At 38.6% G+C, this 20,812-nt stretch overlaps 1 protein-coding gene across 2 annotated transcripts in view; it reads left to right on the top strand.

The window, feature by feature from the left end:
• Positions 1-19,845, top strand: part of MOSPD2 (motile sperm domain containing 2) — a 57,538-nt gene extending 37,693 nt beyond the window's left edge. Inside the window, exons 8-15 of one of the 2 annotated variants that reach the window (XM_006161779.3) lie at positions 1,955-2,079; positions 4,957-5,133; positions 6,772-6,884; positions 11,263-11,359; positions 12,246-12,342; positions 12,753-12,882; positions 16,276-16,378; positions 18,904-19,845. In XM_006161779.3, coding sequence (XP_006161841.1) covers positions 1,955-2,079; positions 4,957-5,133; positions 6,772-6,884; positions 11,263-11,359; positions 12,246-12,342; positions 12,753-12,882; positions 16,276-16,378; positions 18,904-18,945 — 884 coding nt within the window. In that variant the 3' untranslated portion in view covers positions 18,946-19,845. Of the gene's footprint in view, positions 1-1,954; positions 2,080-4,956; positions 5,134-6,771; positions 6,885-11,262; positions 11,360-12,245; positions 12,343-12,752; positions 12,883-16,275; positions 16,379-16,979 lie in introns of both variants that reach the window. The other variant, XM_006161778.3, reaches the window with a different exon arrangement.
• Positions 19,846-20,812: the final 967 nt, after the last annotated feature.

The raw sequence follows: 20,812 nt of genomic DNA, 5'->3' as shown, positions 1-20,812 counted from the left end.
AACTGCTGGTCCCGATATAAAAAACTCTTAACAACATAACAATAAAAAGACAACCCCATTGAAAACTGGGTGAAAGATTGCATAGAGAGATTTCCAAAGAAGATATACAAAAGGGCAATAAGCACATACAAAGATGCTCAATATCCGAGAAATGCAAGTCAAAACCAAGTAAGATACCTCACTCCCAGCAGGGCGACTATGTTCAAAACGACACAATTACAATTAGTGGTGAAAATGTGGAAAAATTGGAGCCCACATACACTACTGGTGAAGATGTAAATTGGTGCAGCCACATTGGAAAACCATGTGACCAGAAATCCCACTCCTTGTTACATAACCCGAGAAGTGAAAACAGGTCCTCATTAAAATTCACACACAGTGGAAACAACCCAAAGTTTATCAATTAAACAAATACAAGAATTTTGTATATTCATAAAATGGAAAATTATTCAGCCATTGAAATGAGTTAAGTGCTAATACATGTTGTATTATGGATGAACCTTCAGAACGTGCTAAGTGAACAAAGCCTGTAGAAAAAGCCAGATATTCTGTTAACTCCATTTCTAAAAAATGTCCAAAATAAAGCAAGTCCCTGAAGACAGAAAATAGATTAGTGGTTGCCAAGGACTGAGAGAAGGGGAGGTACGGAGAGATTGCTAGTGGGTGAGGATTCTTTTCAGTGTCGTGAAAATGTTCTCAGATTAGATAGTGGTGATGGTTGCACAATGCTGAATATACTAAAATCCACTGAATTGTGTCTCTTACAGGGTTAATTTTGTGGGATGTAAATTATATCTCATTAAAGCTATCCTAAAAAAATCTAAAATTCAGCACATGTAATTCAACCACCATAGCTTCAAACATGTCAACTCACAAACTTAAGTAAAAATGTAATTTTTTCAACTGCTGTTTAGTATTTATCATGCTATTCTTATTTCCTGGCATTTTTCTATTGACACTTTTGCAAATTTAATGCCAAATTCCTCTTTTAATTTCTGAAAAATATGCTTAGATTGTCACAATGGAAATGAAGTTCAAGAGATAAAGTATACATAAGAAATGGTATGACAAAGCAAGGTTGTGATTACCAAGCAGCTGTGTTTGATAACAGTTTATTCTTATACATTCTGTAAGTTCCCCACAATTATATATGCTGCAAGGCTTGGGAGAAAGGCAAGAAGTTAAGGGCTGGGAAAGAAACCTAAGTCCAGCTCACACCCATAATGAAAAGGGCTACTGCCTTCTCTTCCTGAATTCTTCTTTGCAAAGGTTTTTCAGACGGAGTTTTGTTTTTTTTGTTTTTTTGAGAGATTTTCACTGTAGGGCGCGTGCGCTCGCCAGACAGACAGAGAGAGACATAGAGACAGAAAGCGAGAAATCACCCCCCAGGGGGGATGGTCACGCCGCAATCCCTTCTCCTCCATTCTCCTCTCGGGATCTTGGGCACGCACGCACACGCGCCCGGCGTGAGTTTTTAAGCCACCGGGTCCGGGACACGAACCGCGGTCGACTACGTGGGAGTCCAGCGACATAGCCATTACGCTAACTGCTGGTTCCCCAGACGGAGTTTTTCAGAACCATAACGTAAATGACTCCATACTGTTGTGCAGTTATCCCCCCAATCCCATTGCAATTTGATTCAGTGTCTAGAAATCTTAGTAGTTGAGATGATTGGTGGAGGTGTTCAGAGACTAAAACCCTGATAAGTTTATTAATGAACATCAGGGTAATTGAATCTTCCTGAATTTTCATGGCACATTTGAAACCCATAAGGATAGTCACATTGTAAATGCCTAGGAATTAGAGAATGTTAATTAAGTATCATGCCATGTAAAGATAAATATTAACAGATTATAGCTCAAACTGATTTCAAAAGCCCTGAGTTAGCACATACAATAAATTAATTTGAGGAAGAGAATGAAAAGAATTTTAATGAAATGACTTTTTTCTTTAGCTGCCTTCAAACTTGTGAAAACTTGGCTTGGTCCAGAAGCAGTGAGTTTGTTGAAGTTTACAACTAAAAATGAAGTCCAGGAATATGTCAGTGTAGAATACCTGCCTCCACATATGGGTGGGACTGTAAGTATAATACTTGAAATTCACTTATAAAATAAGACTGGATAATGGCACACTAGGCTGTATTCTTTCCTCCAAGAAAAACAGTATCATAACATCCAAAGAAGATCCCAGATGTCCCCAAATTGCAAGCAATGTTTCAGACATCCAAAGAAGATCCCAGATGTCCCCAAATAGCAAGCAATGTTTCAAATAGTTTTTTAACTGAAGTTTAAAATTGTTAAGTTTTTATTTCTTAAATAGGTAATATATTTACATAGTTCTAAACTAAAAAGTATTCAGTGTTTAAGAAAGTATTCAGAAACAAGTCTTCAGTAAAATATCTCCTCTTACTCTTATTCCAAACCATACTTGCCCACTTCCCAATCAGTTGCATTTCTTATACGAGGAGATCTTCAAAAAGTTCATGGAAAATCCATATTATAAAAAAATGCATGCATAGATATCAAAAGTTTTATGAACTAAAATAAACATTTTAGTTCCATTTGTCTACCACCTTTTTGAAGTCCCCTTGTGTTAATTTTCAGGGAGATATATTGCCGGTATAAGCAAATAAGTCTATGTGTTCTTTCTCTCTCCCATTGCTTGTAAACAGATAATATATTTACACGCTGTTGTGCAATCCTGCTTTTCTCTTTACAACATGCCTTAGAAACCATTTCAAATCAATATGTGACAAGCTTTCTTACTCTCGTTTGTGGCTCCACAATATTTCAGTGTCTAGAGAAAAACCTTAAGTTATCGAACTTCCTTTTGATGTGTCTTTAGTTTAATTCCTATTATTTTCTGTTCAACAGTCTTTTTCATTGAAAAAAGTATTAATAAGTATATAAGTAGATTTTTTTTAACTGATTTACTACTTAAAAGTACCAAGTCAGGAATAAATCAGTACATGTAAAATTTTTAATATTACATAACAGTGAAATTTGTGACAGTGACTTATAAACTATAAAACCTATGGATTTAGTATGCTTTTGGTTAACTTTAGTATTTCAGTTATCTGATTCGTATAGTCTATTTTGTGTATTTCCTACCTGGAAAGCTGTATTCAAGGAGAACTAAGAACTTGTAAGATGAAGAATTTTGGTGCGTCATTCTGTTTTCTTCAATTAGAAAAGACTTGAATGCGTATTTTTAATTTGAGTTTGGTGAAAACATGCACCTAGCATGTTCTTCAAGCTTCCAGGTTGTCCAGCACTCAAACCTTATGATCGGCCGTGTGAGGTCTGGCTCCTTTAACCTCTAGGCCACAAGCTGATCCTAATTTTTTTTTTAAAGTGAGATTTTTTTTTTTTTTGGCTATAGGGCATCTGTTCTCACCAGAGACAGAGAGAGACAGAGAGACAGAAAGTGAGAAATCAACCCCCAGAGGGGATGGCCACACCGCAATCCCTTCTCCTCCATTCTCTCGGGATTTTGGGCACGCACTCATACATGCCCAGTGTGAGTTTTAAGCCACCAGGTCAGGACTAAAACTGCAGTTGACTATATGGGAGTCCAGTAATGCAACCACTACACCATCTTCTGGTCCCAGTTTTTAAAATTTTTAGAATTTTTGCAAAAGTTTTTCAAAAGGTCGTGCCCATATACCAATAATGTGTTAGAGCCTTTAACTATAGCTTTGCCGATACCACATAGTCTCATTTTTATAATCTTTGTCAGTCTCAGGTGAAAATGTTACGTTGTCGGAAAAGTCATTTGTTTTTCTGTGCAAAAATGCATCATTGCTTTCCTGACAATCCAGTATTTTATTGTGGCTTTAATTTGTGTTTCTTTTATTATAAATGATGATAAGCACTTTTTATGATTCAAAAGGCAGTCTTTGTTCTTTTTCTGTGAACTCCATATTACTTATTTACCCATTGTTCTGGTGAGTTCTTAGTCTTTTTCCTGTTGATTTGTATATATCAACAAAAGCTGTCTAACACTTATGTTTTTAGTTTTTAGAATTTTTAAAATTTCTCTTTATTTATATATTTTAATTTGACCAGAGAGGGACAGAGAGAGAGAGGGAGGGGAAGTGAGAAAGCAAGCCGTCAGGTCTAGGACTCAAACTGCAATTGGGCGTGTGGGAGTCCAGTGCCCTTTTAAATAAGTTTTGTAAATGTTAGAAGGCATTTGTGCTCTTGAGAGAGAGACAGGGACAGAGACAGAGAGAGCATCTCCACGTGACATGCTTTTATTCTCCATATCTCCATTCTATCAGGATTTGGGGCACACAAACACACCCAGTGTGTTTTCATGCCGACAGGACTAGGATTTGAACTGTAGTCAGCCATGTGGGATCTGACTCCTAATACACTTAACCACTGCACTGCAGGACTGTTGCATAAAAACTTCTCATGTGTGTGGTACATAATAAACCCCACCCCCCAAAATATTTTCTTTATGTTTTTTGTATCAGTTTTTATTGTTCCTCTTATTGGTTGGTTAGGTTTTATTTGCTTTTTGCCATTTAGAAATATTTAATTTTTGTGTGTTCAATTGTTATTGGTATTTTTATGTGTTCTGTGTTTTGTACTGTAAGAAAGGCCTTACCCACTTCATTTTTTTTTCATTTTGTTTTTATCCTTTTCTGTGTTGTTCTAGAGGTTATATAGTTTTAAAAATAGACAGACATACAGATATGCATACATTTAAAGCTTTTATCCATCTGAAATTTTTGTGTGGTATAAAGATCTAACTTGATTATTATATAGAGAGCTAGCTAATTGTCCCACACCACTCATTGCTCCTTTTCTTTCTGATTTGAAATGCTTCCTTTATTTTAAATTTCACTATCTGAGTCTTTTTTTGGCCAAGGTAATGAATTTTAAATCTTCTAAGAAGATTATTTCTATACCCACCTTCTTCCAGCTAATACAGAATTCTCTTCTTTAGGATCCTTTCAAGTATAGCTACCCACCACTCGTAGACGATGACTTCCAGACCCCACTGTGTGAGAATGGGCCCATTACCAGTGAGGACGAAGCTTCTAGTAAAGAAGATATAGAAAGTGATGCTAAAGAAACCTTGGAAACAATTTCTAATGAAGAACAAACAGGTCTTCTGAAAAAGGTATTTTATGAGTCAAAAGCTATGTTCCAGGGCTGGCCCCATATAGCTTAGTTAAGGGAGCCATATCCCACATGGCTGACTATGTTTCAAATCCTTGCCCTGGGAGCTTAAAAAACATGCCAGGTGCACATACATGCATGCCCAAATCCCCAGCAGGATTAAAAATGGGGAAGAAGGGATTGTGGCTTGAACATTGTGGGGAGGGTGGGGGCAGTGTTTTCTCCCTCTCCCTCTATCTCGCTTTCTCTCTGACTAGTGCATTCGCCCTCTGGCAATTAAAAAAAAACAAAACTGTGCTTCAGCCCCAATTATACTATTAGCTGGTTGTATAATTTAAGGTAATTCACTTAACTTGCTATCCTTCCACTTCTTTTTGTGTAAAAACAGAAAGGGAAGATGAGACTAGCTGACCAAGAGCACCACTATAGTGTACAAAAAGCTGAATCCATGTGTATAAAAATTGTCACAATGCATCTGAAAGGTTTCTTTGCTTTTGTTTTCTTTTTTTTTTTTTAATGAGAAACAGAGGGGAGAAATGGGGAGTGAAAGAGACAGAAATGGGTATTTTTTGACAGGGTCTCACCATGTCACAATCCTCCTCCCTTAGCTAGGACCCCAGGTACCTGCCACCATACCCAGCCTATTTAGGCTGGACTGAGAACCAAATCTGGGCCTCCTGCGAGGCTTTAGCCACTGTATAGTGGTACTTCCTGCTTATGCCACCATGGCTCCACCTGAAAAGAAATGTTTTATCTAAAATATTTATTTGTCTAACATAAAAATAAAAGCAATGAGGCCAGCTCCCTAGCACAGCAGTGATGCAGTGCTCATGATATGCTGGATCCTGCACAGTTCAAATCCTCAGCCCAGTCAGCCTGAAACATGTAGGACACAAGTGTGAGCACTCCAAGATCTGACCCAAGGAAGAAGATCACAATGTGACCAGACCCTGTGGAGAGTGCTCCTCCCTCTCCCATCCTGTTTCTCTCACATGCACATGTGTGGATTCTATAATAAAGAAAAGAAGAATTACATTTCCAAAAGTGATTGATTTAGAACTTTACCTTGATCTCATGCTTTATTCCTTTATTGCATATTTTTAAAATAGTTATTTCATTTTTTTTATTTATTTATCTATTTATTTATTTATTTATTTTAGTTTGCTATAGGGTACATGTGCTCACCAGAAAGAGAGAGAGAGAGTAAAACTGAGAAAGCAAGCCACCAGGTCTAGGAATTGAACCCGGGTCAGCCATGTGGGAGTCCAGTGCCTCACCAACCACGCCACCTGCTGGCCCCTTTATTTCATATTTTAAAGGGCACTTAGTTGTCATTCTTTTTACAAATAATCAGTTGCATAATATATGGATAAATATAATAGAACAAAATTTAAAGACTTTTAAGGGAAGAATCATGTTGAATACAGTGACCTGTTTATAGTAGGCATTTAAATGTATGTCAGCAGTCATATCAACATATGTTAAATATATCATGTAGATGTTTAGATATAAGAAGCCTATGTTGTTTATAATTTGGATTAGATCAAAATAATATTTACTTTTTGGCCTGATAACCTACCTAACTATATAAAACTAAAATTTTGTTATCTTTTCTGTCTCCATTTATTTTTATCTTTAGAGTAATCCAACCGAATCTACTTCTAAAGCAGAAGAAAATGAAAAAGTCGATTCAAAGATGAAAGCTTTTAAGAAACCATTGAGTGTATTTAAAGGTCCCTTATTACACATCAGGTAATAGTTGCAGATCATATTAGCTATACATTTATAACATATCTTGAAAATCTTGGGGGAGCTTCAAAATGGAGAAAACTTCCATACTGTTTTGAAAACTGTGGAAGTACAAATTTAAGGGTTATCTGAAGACCTTTTGGTTTCCAGACATAGTGGATATTTTTAGCTACCTTTGTTATTTGTTTCATTAAATATATTTAAAGGGTCGTCATAGCATATCAGATGATAAACGTGAATATCCATATTTTAACAATGAATCTGAATGGCATGTAATTACCTTAAAAATCAATTCTTGTTTATTCAGGTCAATGTAGCACATGGAGAAGATACAAGGCACTGATTCTTCAACTTAAATTTCATTTGGAATTGACTGAGAGTGTGTAAGAATGTACATTCTTAGGATCTAGCACCTAAAATATCTGATTCAGGAAGTGTGACGTGGGTCCTATAAATTACAGTTTTATAAGCACCTCAAATATTGTTATGAAAGTGAAAGCCGAACTTTGGAAATGCTGGCAAGAATCCCTGAAATGTATCAGTAATACTCCTAACCCTTCTCTCCTTCCCTCCTCCTCCCTAAGCATATATTAAAACATAACAAAATAGATGATTGTATTCCCTTTTAAGGGGAAGTCTTAGTAAGACATATTAATGAAAAAAAACTTGCTAATGAAAGGAAAAGAAGCAATGGTTATGTATAACTTGAGTTAGACAGACCCTAACAATTAAAAAGTACATTATAAACTTTTTCACTTTAGTCCCATTAAATATGTTAGGATTATTAATAATTTTCAAAAAATGATGACTATATATTTTTATGTTAAGTAAGGCTAATAACAGTTTGAGTCTATCCCCCATCCTAAGTGAGAAATTAGTTAGGTTGCTTTCCCTATGAAGGAGAAAGTATGGACATGTCTGCTAAGGGTAAGATGGTGTTTTGCTAAGAGAACTGAAATCACGGGTGGCCCCAGGAGGTCCACTGATCTAAGGTGGCAAGAACCCTGAGCCATAGTGGGGAATCTTGACATGGAAGGCTACATGATAAAACCGAGGTGACGAGGCGATGGTGGATAAAAGGGGGATGTAATTCACCTGACCAAGAGGGAAACTAGTTACTAAGAAAGGTTTGAGATGTATTAGACAGAGTCAGATGTCTCGGTTATCATGCATTTACTAATGCATCCTGCTTAGCACTTTTTCAGATCTTCTTACCCATTTTCTGTCATCATAGACCTTAAAAGCTTTAGTTTCCAGGCTCTTGAGTGACTCAGTACTGTCCATTACTCACATTCTAGCTCTTACGTTAGAGTGCATGTTGCCTTCTCCCTTAGTAATTCACTAAGCCCCATTGTATGACATTCTACCTAGAGGGACTGCTCATATATTTCCCTGACAATATTTTCCACATTTACATTAGTGTTGTCCAACTTCTAATAAAAATCCATTCTTTTGAAACAGAACAATATCTGAATGTCATGTATTTTTCTTAGGTTACTAGCCATTTGTTGATTTAACCTTGTAAAAGCCAAAGGTGAACCAGCAAAATAGTTTGTTCTATTTCCTTAGTTTCTTTCAGACAAGACCTCCCTAGTCATAGTCCTCCTGCCGCAGCCGCCAGTTGGACTACAGGCACACACCATCATGCCCAGCTCTTTTTTCTACAGGGTCTTGTTTTGTTGCCCAGCTTGCAGTCTTCCGCCTCAGCTTCCTCAAGTGGCTGGGATTATAGCGCACACCACCGTATGCACCTTTAGATTGGACTGAAATGGGACCTAGGCTTCCCATGTGGTTCTAGCCTGTGGAGCACAGCATCTTAGCAGCCCATGCCACCATGGCTAGGCCTGGAAAACTTGGTTTTTGACTCAAGCTTTATTTCAATACATCTCTATTTCTCTTGCTAGGGTATTTGATCCAAAAGTTTGAGAATTTTTTCTTTTCTCATCATGTAAAGACCTCTTTCTCACTAATGATGTTTTTGGTAGGTAAATCTGGCCTTGTGTTAATATTGCCACCCCAGCTTTCTTTAGTTATAATCTAATACAGCATTTTCTACCCCTTTACTTGAAACCTTCCTATATAACTGTGCCTTAGATATGTCTCTTTTGAACAATACAGCCAGACTTTTAAAAAATTTTATGAAGTTTCTGTCTGCATGACGAGATTAGTTTGTTTACCTATATTTTGATTACTGTTAAATTTGGATTTACCAGGACCAGCAGTTGAGGTAATGGCTATGTCGCTAGACTCCCACATAGTCGACCACAGTTCGAGTCCCAGACCCGGTGGCTTAAACTCAGGCCCGGCATGTGTGCGTGCAAGATCCCGAGAGGAGAATGGAGGAGAAGGGATTGTGGCATGGCTATCCCCCCCGAGGGGTGATTTCTCACTTTCTGTCTTTCTGTCTCTTTCTGTCTTTCTGGTGAGCGCACACACCCTATAGCAAAAACTTCTCCAAAAAAAAAATTTTGGATTTACCTCCACCAACTCTGTATGTTGCAGGGCAGAAGCCCACCTACATTGCTTTTCCTGGGGGTTTTCTTTGCTCTATTCCCCCTTTGGAGTTTGTTCCCATTTTTCCCCCTACTGGTTTAGAACTTACACATTCTGTTTTCACTGGAGGCCTGTCAAAAGCACAGGCCCTGACCTGCAGGTATAAAGGTGAGACCAGAAGCACAGAGAGACAACCAGGCCATAGCAGAGCCACTCCACCAGCTGCACTTTTGGGCTCCATTTCTACCCCCAAGAGAGTCATAGAGCTGCTCCGACACAGACATGCATGCCGGACCACAGAGGTTGCTCGTGGATTTTGTGCTCATGGTCACGGAGATCATTTCCGAGAACCTGGACCTTGCTGTCTGTTCTTTGGCTTACTTAAGTTTGGGATCTACAAGGAAGCCAAAAACCATGCTAATGGTTTGTCCAATGTTGGCAGAACCTTTCTGGAAGAGCTCTTGCTTAAAAGCATGCAGACTCTAGATTAATTGACATCCATGATGTGCGAACATTCCTGATACAAAATGGATCTACTGAAAGAGGTATCTCAAAATCAAGGGCTCTCTGAAGATTCACCTTGGTTAAGTTATTATTTTTATTTTACCTAAAACAAAGGCACTAATCTTCCTTTGTTTTGAGATACCTAATACAATTTGGCTAATGTAATTAAACTACACAAAGTTTGCTTTTATCTTTTAAGTTTTTATTTTGGGTCGTGGGCATTACAGTGGCCAACATTAGTAAACTTGGAATTTTTTTTTTTCTTTTTTTTTGGAGAGGTTTTTGCTATAGGGTGTGTGCACTCGTCAGAAAGACAGAGACAGGAAGCGAGAAATCACCCCCCAGGGGGGATGGGCACACCACAATCTCTTCTCCTCCATTCTTCTCTCAGGATCTTGGGCACACACGCACATGCACCCTGCGTGAGTTTAAGCCACCGGGTCCGGGACTCGAACCACGGTCGACTACATGGAAGTCCAGCGACATAGCCATTATGCCAACTGCTGGTCCTTGAATTTTGAGGCTCACTGATGTTACTGTGAAAAACCTATCAAAGGTTTTACTTAATAGTGCCCACTCCAAACTTACATTTATTTTTCTCCTTCTCCATTATTTAGAAAAGCCTTTGTATAGAAGGAAATTATTCTGTTACTTAAATAATTTCCCAATGATATTTTTTAAAAAGTTATGCTCTTTTCTGTTGACGTTTAAAGATATTCCCTATTTATTCTACTTGTAATTAGAGTCAAAGACAGCAGTACCTTCTTTGCTTTGATTGTTACCTTTAACCTTTCGAAGAGTTTGAATAAATGCACCTTAAGATCATGCTGATTATAGGATTAATTCCAAATCTTCCTAAATCTTTCTTTTGTCCTATCCTATTTTGCTTTTGATCTTGGGGAAAACCTTAGAACTTCTTCAGTAGCATGCATTGAAGCAGTAAGATTAAAATACAAATTTTGAGCCAGCCAGTGGCATGATGGATAAGGTGGTTAGATCCTACATGACTGACTGTGGTTAGAGTCTCAGACCCAGTGGCTTGAAAAACATGCTGGACACATGGGTGTGGGTGCCCAAAATCCCCAAAGGAGGGAGAGATCGAGGAGAAGAAATTGTAGCATGACCTTTCCCCATGGAAGGTGCTTTCTCTCTCTCTCTCTCTCTCTCTCTCTGTATCATCTCTCTCCAGTGAGTGCACATGCCCTCTGGCAAATTTTTTGAAATGCAAAATTATGTTAGAATTTTTTTGTAGTTCCCTTTTTTTGTGAAATTTCTTTATATGGATAAGTATAAAATATTAACCAAATATATTTCTTCAAGCTAATGTTTAAATTGCCATTTATTCTGAATAATAAAAACGCCTTATGTTTCTGTCACCACCTAGCCCAGCAGAAGAGCTGTATTTTGGAAGTACGGAATCTGGAGAGAAAAAAACTTTAATAGTGCTGACAAATGTAACTAAAAATATAGTGGCATTTAAGGTAAATATCTTAAAGATATAATAAATATATGTGCCAAAATGTGACTTGGAAAGTGATTTCAGACATATTCTAATTGAAAGTGATCATTTTGAACTCGTACAATGTTTGTATTTTTCATATTTTCAGGTATGTGGTAATACCTTCTAGTCTAACCAAGTGGCCTAATTTATCTAAAAATTTCCTTGGGATCTGCATCTCAGTCCTTAATATGTAGTTATAAGCCAATGTTGAAATTAATCCCTGGGTTTAATGTTTTTTGTAAGCAAAAACTCACCAAAAAACCAGCCTATTATTTGAATAATTCGTAAAACAGTGAAAGATAAAAACTATAAAATCAGAAGTGCATTTTTCCCCTACATGTGATATATTCTGGAGCGTAAATTAACTAACCTGATGCTGCATATTAAGTGTAGTAAGACCGAGTCCACCACCACCCATATTGTAGGTATTGCTTTCATATATCTTCGTGTAATGCCAATGTAGCTGCTAGAATATCCTGTATGCGCTTTGATTATCTACTGTTCTTAAATTTGTGAACACTATTATAACATGTGATCTAACTTGCATTCTGTTTTGTTAATTTGCATCTTTAAATTCAGGCATTTGGCAGATAGGATAACTATTTCACCAATGGATTTCTTGTTTTTAATCTAAGAGTAAGGCTATGTGACAATTAGCCTAATAATATGAGTATGTTTTTAGATAGATTGAGGTGCTTTTTTCCTGTCAGTCATTTAGGAAATACTTTCCATGCATAACTACTAGAGTTGCTTTGTAAACTCTTTGTCCATTGATTATTAAGTACTGATTTTGCCAAAATCATTCTTAAGCCATTTCCCCCAAAAGAGCATAAAGATTGCTATGTGACAGCTGTGTGTATGAACAGGTGAGAACAACTGCTCCGGAAAAATACAGAGTCAAGCCAAGCAACAGTAGCTGTGACCCTGGTGCATCAGTGGATATAGTTGTTTCTCCCCATGGGGGTGAGTTGTCACCTGGTGGCCACAGCAGGATGCGGTGGGCGGCATGGACCTGGAGTTGGGCTCTGAGTCAACAAGGATGTTGGACTAGAATATAGAAATTAGCAAGAGTATCTGGAGGTCACCGCACCTCATTTTAAGAGTCTTTTCTCTTACATTTTAAATGAAATGGTCAAGATGCTCCCCAAAGTCCTTTCCAGCATTGAAAATTTAATTGTTGAAATTAACATCATTTGAATCTGAGTTTTTTAAAAAACACAATTCCTCATTTTTAGAAGTTTTTCCTTTTTTTAAGATAGTTTCATTTTCTTCTTTTCCCTTAACATTGGATTTTCAAATAATGCCTTAAGTCACATTTCCAAACCTTTGTAAAGGTTCTTGTTTATATGCCGAATTACCCTTTTGGAATATAGGCCTAACAGTCTCGGCTCAGGACCGTTTTCTGATAATGGCTGCGGAAATGGAACAGTCATCTGGCACAGGTCCTGCAGAATTGACTCAGTTCTGGAAAGAAGTTCCCAGAAACAAAGTGATGGAGCACAGGTAAGCTGTTATTGACCAATTTTCCTGGATACAGTAGGAAAAATTCAAAAGAGAAATGTGCCTTGATGAGCTAGGCAGCATCCCTTCTTCCTCACACCTGGCAGACTTCAGAGCACCTGCTGTGGGCTAGCCAGTGGCTCTGCGAGGCTCTGAGGTTGCCCAGAGGGATGATCTGGAGTTGTTCAAAGGGTCGTTCAGAGCAGAAACTCGCTTTTAGGCAGTGCTAGAGTCTGGATTTGTCCACATTACAGACGGATCTCTGTCCCAGCGTTCCCCTCATAGGAATGCTCACCTTGTTGCCTAGAATGTCTGTTGCAGCACTATTTGTAATAGTGAAAAATCGGAAAGAACCTCAAAGTTTACCAGAATAGCAGTGGTGAGATACATTAGAGTATATCATGGTAAAGACTACTCTGTAACCATTAGATTCAGTAAGTTTCTGTTCTGATTGGAATATGCATCTGTTATGTTACTGGAAATAATGTTCCAGAAAAATGACATCATCCTATCTAAGAGGGGGAAATCTTGTGACCCATTACATGTATGTGCATGCAATTATGTCAGGTATACCAAATGTCTTGAAAAGATGTGTAGCCGGCCCATAGCATAGCAGTCAAAGCACAGTGCATTGAGAGCAGGATCCCACATGGCCTACTGTTGTCCAGATCTCAGACCTAGCAGCTTGAAAAACACATACCTTTGTTTTGTTTTGTTTTGTTTTCTTTTCTTTTCTTTTCTTTTCTTTTCTTTTCTTTTCTTTTCTTTTCTTTTCTTTTCTTTTCTTTTCTTTTTTCTTCTCTTTTTGGGTGAGTGTGCGCCAAATCCTGATGGGATGGGGAAATGAAGGAAAAAGGATTATGGTATGACCATACCTTATTAGGGGTTCTCTCTCTCTCTCTCTCTTTCTCTGGTGAGCAATTACACCCTCTGGCAATTAAAAAAAAAAAAAAGACGTGTAAAGAGATGTAAAGGGAGGATAGAGAATAGAGTGGTGTTTTGTTTTTATTTTTTTTTAAACTGGAATTATTGTTTGTTGTTTCCAGTTTTGCCCTCCAAGGGACATTTGTCAATTTTGGAGACATTTTTGGTCATCACAACTGAGGGATGGCAGGCATTTAGTGAGGGGAGGCCTGGGATGTTGCTAAACCTGCAATGCAAAGAACAGCCCCCACCTCCAAAAATGTTCTGGCCCCAAATGTCCGTAGTACTAAGGTTGAGGACCTTGTTGTAGGGTAGTTAAGGATGGCCACTCTGGTGACACTTAAGTAGGAGTTGAAGGAAATGAGAGGAGGCCACATAGATAACTGGACAAAGAACTTTCCGGGCAGAGGAAAATTCAAATGAAAAGAACTGGGCTTGGCCTGTATGAGGAACAATGAGACCAGTGTGACCTGACTCCAGTAATGGGGAACATGGTAGGAGATAGGGAGGAGAGAGAGAACAATGCCAGGTCATTGCCATAGTGAGGACTTCTGAATTTGAGAAGAGAAACCATTAGTTGGCACCGAGCAGGGCCATGAGGTGGTGCAGCTTATGCTTTGAAAAGCTTCTTCTAGGGGCAGCGTATGAAACAGCCAGTGGGTAGGCAGGCAGGCAAGCGTGGGTGAAGCAGCATGCTGTGTTCACACTTTGGGAGTGTGCTCACACCAGCTTGGTTCCAAATGCTTGGCAAGTGTTAGTACACTAAGTCATGAACACAGTCCTATGACAGAGGGAGGTACTTTTCCCACTTTATAAAAGAGATGCTGGGGAACATGGTAGTGGTAATGATTGAGTGAAATCTTCACAAACAGGGTTGAAAGTAACACAGGTATGGCTGGAACAGAGAGAGGATCGTGGTAAGAAAGCAAGGTATAGAAGCAGGTGGAGGCCAAAGGAGGAGGACCCTCTGCAAAACCAGCTGGAGAACAGCGATCTGATCTGATTTGCCTTTGACAAGCTCCCCCATTTGTGGTGTAGTTAGTAAAGTGGAAGAGAATAAGTGGGGACTGAGAGACACTGTTCTTTCAGTTACCCCAGCAAAAGAGGAGAAATGCTAGCCCTAGTCTAAGGGAATACTCAGTGGCCAGAGGGACAAGGCCCATCCAGCAGGGTGTTAAGAGGAGAACCAGCAGGTAGGTTCTGTCATGACTGTCCTTGAAGACCATGGAAGAGAACATTTGCCAAAGGAGGAAGTAACAGGTGCTGCCATGTCATCAAGAAGAGTAGGGTGCGAGCAGTTCCTCTTAGTGTTGATGTCACAGAAGCCATCAATGACCTCACAGAGAGCATCTTTAGGCAGCCAGAGCCAAAGGAAAGAGGCACCAGATGCTGATGAAATGGAGAGAGGGAAACTCTTGGAGGTTTCATTCCCCTTGGGGACGGACCTGTGGGAGTATTTGGAAGAAAAAATGTAGTGCCAATGAAGGAGTTGTTTGAGTCATTTTAATGGGACAGATTTAAAAGCCCATAGCAAGGACCATTATTGAAGGAGGAGCCAAACATGATCTTCAACAGGTTCATGGAATACGTTATTGTGAAAAAAACTGTATGTTTTTCAAATTTTTTGCACCAAAATAAATTTGTACTTTAATTCCATTTTTCTGCAAACTTTTTGAAGTCAAGATAGCTCATTGACAGTGCAGTTGCTGAAAAGACTGAACGGAACCAGACATAAAGGCAGTGAGGGCACTGACCTTAGAGGGAGAAGAAGGAAAAAAACAGGTATTAGTTAAACACTCTAGAAGCATTTATATATTAGGTCATCAGGAAAGTCATGATGTATTTTTCTATGTTTTTTGGTGCAAAAATGCACCATGACATTTCTGACAACTCAATACTTAAATGTTTAAATTATTTTACAGGAAGGGCTCCTTTTTTTTTTGTTTTTTTGTTTTTTTGTTTTTTGTTTTTTAAGATAGGGGCTTGTCTATCATGTCACAACACTCCTGGTTCAGCCTCCCAACTGGCTTTACAGGCTTACACCACTATGGCTGGCTCTGTTTTACACATGCATAAAGAAGATGGAAGATAAATACATGCTGCTGCTACCTTCGGTGAACTTGGGCAGAGGAGTGAGAACTTTCAGCTTTGTTACATAGATTTCTTTTCCTTCCATGAGAAGAGAGACAGCATCCCTGATAGGGGTGATTTTTGATGCTTATTCTCGATGCTGCAATCCACCCCCAGCCAGCCCCAGATCATGGGCATGTGTGTGCCCAGCACACTCAGATCTCTGGATGCAAGCCTGGAGCCTTCCCATGTGGGTCAGCCTCAAATAGTGTCACATTTGACTGCTACACTACCATTTGGCCCCCTGTTACATAGACTTCTCTATTTAACTTTTTTCATTCTATATTTTATACTTATAAGAAAATTTATTAACTTTTAAGAGGTTGTTCTGGATTTTCATAGATTAAGATGCCACACTGTCGAGAGCATCAAGCCAAACACTCTGATGTTGAGAGAAAATGCTTTGAACATGTCAGATAAGACCAATGAAGACTTATATCTACAAGTAAGTGTCCTCCTACCTGACCGAAGCTGTTAATGTTCATCGGCACTAGAAATTTCCCCCCCACTAACATAAGCAAAAACCTTTGACATAGACACAACATAAACACTCCCTTTTTTGTGAAGAGAAGCTAAATCAGCAATGGTGAGAGGTGAGTTACTATGGGAGATCTACTAACTTTTTAAAAGTTCTGTCCATTTTAATTTGGAGTAGGAACCAAATAGCAAAGCACAAGGTGCTTAGGGGAGTATCAGAGAATTCCATCTTAGTGTCAGGGTGTACCAAGTCGTGCACTGAATTTGGAGAGAGATAGAGGGGCTCTCTTTCTGACTAGCTGATGGTAACTCAAAGTTTTCTATACCTCCAAGGAGCAATCACTCTGTTTCTGTTTCAATTAGAAATCTAGACCCTTCAAAATGAGAGTAAACAGAGACACATCTGTACACCCAACCTACTGATGCCTCGTGGCAATTCCAGCTCCTAGCCTTTCAGAGTAGATGGGCCTCCCCCTCAATGTTCAAATTTCTAACATTCTTGATCATCATTTACATGATTCCTAACAGTTTTATTAATATAAATCTTTCATCCCGTTTTCCCTCTTCAGCTCAATCGTTTACTAGAAAGCAATAGGAAGCTTGAAGACCAAGTTCAGCGTTGTATCTGGTTCCAGCAACTGCTGCTTTCCTTAACTATGCTCTTGCTTGCTCTTGTCGTCTCTTTCTTCTATTCAATGTACAGTTAAAGAAGTGGTGCCTGGAGGGAAACATGGCACCCTCACCCATTAGTTGGAAAAAGTAACAGACCCAAAACTTCTCCACCAAGCTACTAAACGCTTCACATACCTGTGCTTCTTAAGAGGCACCGTGTAGCACATAGAGTGGAACACATACATGTCTTGCAAATAAACTGTTAGAATAAAGAAATGAAGGAGAAATTGATTATATGAGACGGTGGCTACTTAGTAAAGGCATATTCAGTGTGTAAATTAACAGTTTAAATATAATTTATTTTTTCTTTTTGATTTGAATATTTTCAAAGCTTCAGTTTCATCATGTATATATATTAGCTGGACTGAAAAGTATAAGTAAAATGCTTTGTTGCAGCCAAAAATTGTAATCTGCTTTTTTAATGACAGAATTATGATAGCTGAGCTGATTTACAAGCTTTTCTATTCTATGTACATAGAAGAACATGTATATTTAAAAAGAAAACCCACAGAATAATTTATGTAATCATGACTTTGTAATCTTGAGAATTACTTCCAGATGATGATCAATGTTCTTTTGGAATGTAAACCTACTTAATGCCAAACCACCTTAGTCTTTGTTTCTCAGTTCCTAACAGCCTGCCTTTTATTAATCTCAGGCATTTTTATGAACACTATCATTTCGGTAGAATTTGGAAAACAAAGTACGGTTGGATTTTTTTCGAGTTCTGTTACTACTGCCCTGAGGGAAAGTGTCTTCCCACACAGTCTTCCCTTCCCGCCAGTTTTATGCAGCTTCACATTGTCCTCTATGGCTAGGCACTGAACTTTTTGCCTAATTTATTATAAAGGCCTGAGTCTCCATTGTTCCATCTTTGCTCATTCCAAAGCAAGGGAGTCTCCCTATGGACCATGAATTGCACCATCTTCACCCTCATTTCTAAACAAAAAGTGTTAGATTAAAAAAAAAAGTTAATTTTTGTGATGCTAAGTAGTAAAATAATTTATGTTTCAACATGTTTCTGGTTAAACATCAGCCACAAGAAGGAAACTTACCAAAGACTAGAGTCTCTAGGGCTGGCTCCATAGCCTAGTGGATCCTACGTGGCTGACCATGGTTTCAATCCCGGCTCTAGCACTTAAGAAATGTCAGGAGCTATGCATGGGTGCCCACAGTCCTAGTAGAAGGGAGAAATGGAGGAAAGGGGATTTTTGCCATGGCCACACCCCATTGGGGGTGCTTTCTCTCCTCCTCCTCTCTCTCTGTCTCTCTGTTTAGCACATGCACCCTCTGACAAGAGAAAAAAGACTGAAGTGTCTATAAAGGTGAAAAAAAATATATATATATGCTTGAGACTTGGCTCTTCATTTAAAGAATTAAGACTAAACTTGTGATGGTCTATAAAGCCTTCAGATCAGAGTTAACTGGCTGGCCTGATGTTTGGCTTTGGTACACTAATACCCACCTGGTATGGTTCCTAGAGCCCTAAAAGGGTGCATATTGCAAGAGCAGAGGCTAATGAAATTCATTTGTTTTCTCATTAATACGACCACTTTCAGTTTATGTTGGTACACATGTAAATCTATTTTATATGAAAGAAAAAAATTGCTTGTAAAATAAATTGTGAGCTTCGATTGAGACATGTTTATAGAGATGTACTATTATTCTGAGATGTAGTATTGTTGACTTTCATCTTGAAGAAGCTGATTCTGAAATTGCATTCTGAAGAATGATCTAATAGAGTTCCTTCGAAACTGGCCTAGAAAATAAAACCTTAAAAGGACACTGGTATGATACTTAATTTGGACTTTTCTGTTTCAGTTTGCCAACTGCAGATGGGAAGCAGACTGCAGTCCACCCTAAGTCTCATGCACAATATCTCCCTGTGTGTGCACAGTGGCTTCCTTTCCATGGTAGATTTTGGGCCTTAATATCATCTAATCCCAAAGTATTTGCGTATGTCTTTTGTTCCTCGACAAATGAGTGAGGAAATAATTAGCCAAGATCGAAATCTTTTGTCCTAACAGTGTCCCTTTAATGTTTCATATGAAAATCATGTTGACTCACTAAAATGTCCTTGTTCAATGTCTGGTCAGTTGAATTTAATAACCTATCTTATTAACATTTGTGTGTGTATTAAATGTGACCAAGCAGAATCACTGAAAATTAACTCTAAAATCAAAGGCATCTAAACTTTTGTACTTGTCTCTTTTAATTATATATACTTACATTTTATTTTATTGTCTTTATTTGGCTCTATTTAATCACATTTGCATGATTATTATTTTTAGTACTCTAATCAATAATTTCATTTTTAATCATGTCATTACCTGGTCATGACCAAATTACCAAGGACCAATGCTTAGATTTAGATTTTTGTTTATACTTGGGAATGGAAACTAATGGATTTTCCATGAAAACATTGATGAACTATTATTAACTTGATCTGCAAGTAGCCTAAAATTATGATTGCTGGTAAACCTGGCCTCAAATTTCATAATACCGTAACTTTTTATACCTTGCCACTGATTTTGACTGGATTTAATAGCACTTTATTGTACAATTACAAAAAAATATATTCCTAGAATTGTTGCCAGTGTAATTTCTCTAATGTTCTGGTGCTTTTCATATATTTTCAGTATTTTTATTACTATATTGGTATTTTCTTTGTATGAATTGATCAAAAGAACATGTTTTCTATTTTAATATGTTTTAGAGAAATAATTACATTTATGAAATAAATATCATCAGGAAAAAAAAACACCTCTGGTCTTTAATTAATAAAGCATCTTAAAGAAAATCAATATTCAGACTCACTCTGACCTTTGAAACATCATAGTAATTCCTCTTGGAACTGCTTTGCATTTTCATAAGGACAGTGCATCAGGCTTCCAGCCATGTAGCCGATAGCAGGTGAGCCTGTCCTCCATGTCCTGTTTCTTCTCCCGGTATAAGTTTGGCTATTCTTTGTTACAGTTCTCCATTTTTCCAGACTTAGTACTGGACCCTCTTCCATGGTTTGGGGCACCTCTTTGGACCCATTGCGGGAGCTGCAGTGGGTTACAATGGCCCCAGTGTACCCTGATCCTAGCATCATGCACCTTCCTACAAGAACGAGGCTAACCGGGCCCAGCAGTTGGTGTAATGGCTATGTTGCTGAACTCCCATGTAGTGGACCACGGTGCAAGTCCTGGACCCAGTGGTTTAAACTCATGCCAGGCATGTGTGCATGCATGCCCAAGATCCTGAGAGAAGCATGGAGGAGAAGGGTTTGCGGTGTGGCCATCCCCCCTTGGGGGTGATTTCTCACTTTCTGTCTGTCTTTCTGGCGAGTGCATGCGCCCTATAGGGAAAAACTCTCCTCCCCACCCCCCACCCCCCACAAAAAAAAATAAAAAGAACGAGGCTAACCAGAAGTCCAATCTGGCTGTCAGGTGCTCCAAAGATGGCAGGGCACTGACTGTTCCTGAAATCAAGTACACAGGCAAAGCCCAGGGCATAGAGTCCTGGGAGGGGTAGCAGCATGGCCCAGGATGCTGACAGAAGAAACTCTCCATCCAGGTTGCTGATCTCCAGTTTTCTCATCATTGGAAGACAAAACCCCGAAGTGCCAGCCACCTATCCATGAAACTAGAATGAATAGGACAGATCCCTCTTCTGCACTGAGGAGATGGGGGTGCAAAATCAAGTGGGTGAAGAATCCAAACTATCAAATTCAAAATAGACAAAG

The sequence above is a fragment of the Tupaia chinensis genome, unplaced genomic scaffold, assembly GCF_000334495.1.
Source record: "Tupaia chinensis unplaced genomic scaffold, TupChi_1.0 Scaffold139055_1, whole genome shotgun sequence".
Lineage (NCBI taxonomy): Eukaryota > Metazoa > Chordata > Mammalia > Scandentia > Tupaiidae > Tupaia > Tupaia belangeri.
Note: the sequence above shows the minus strand (reverse complement) of the source record. Positions and strands in the feature narration are given on the sequence as shown.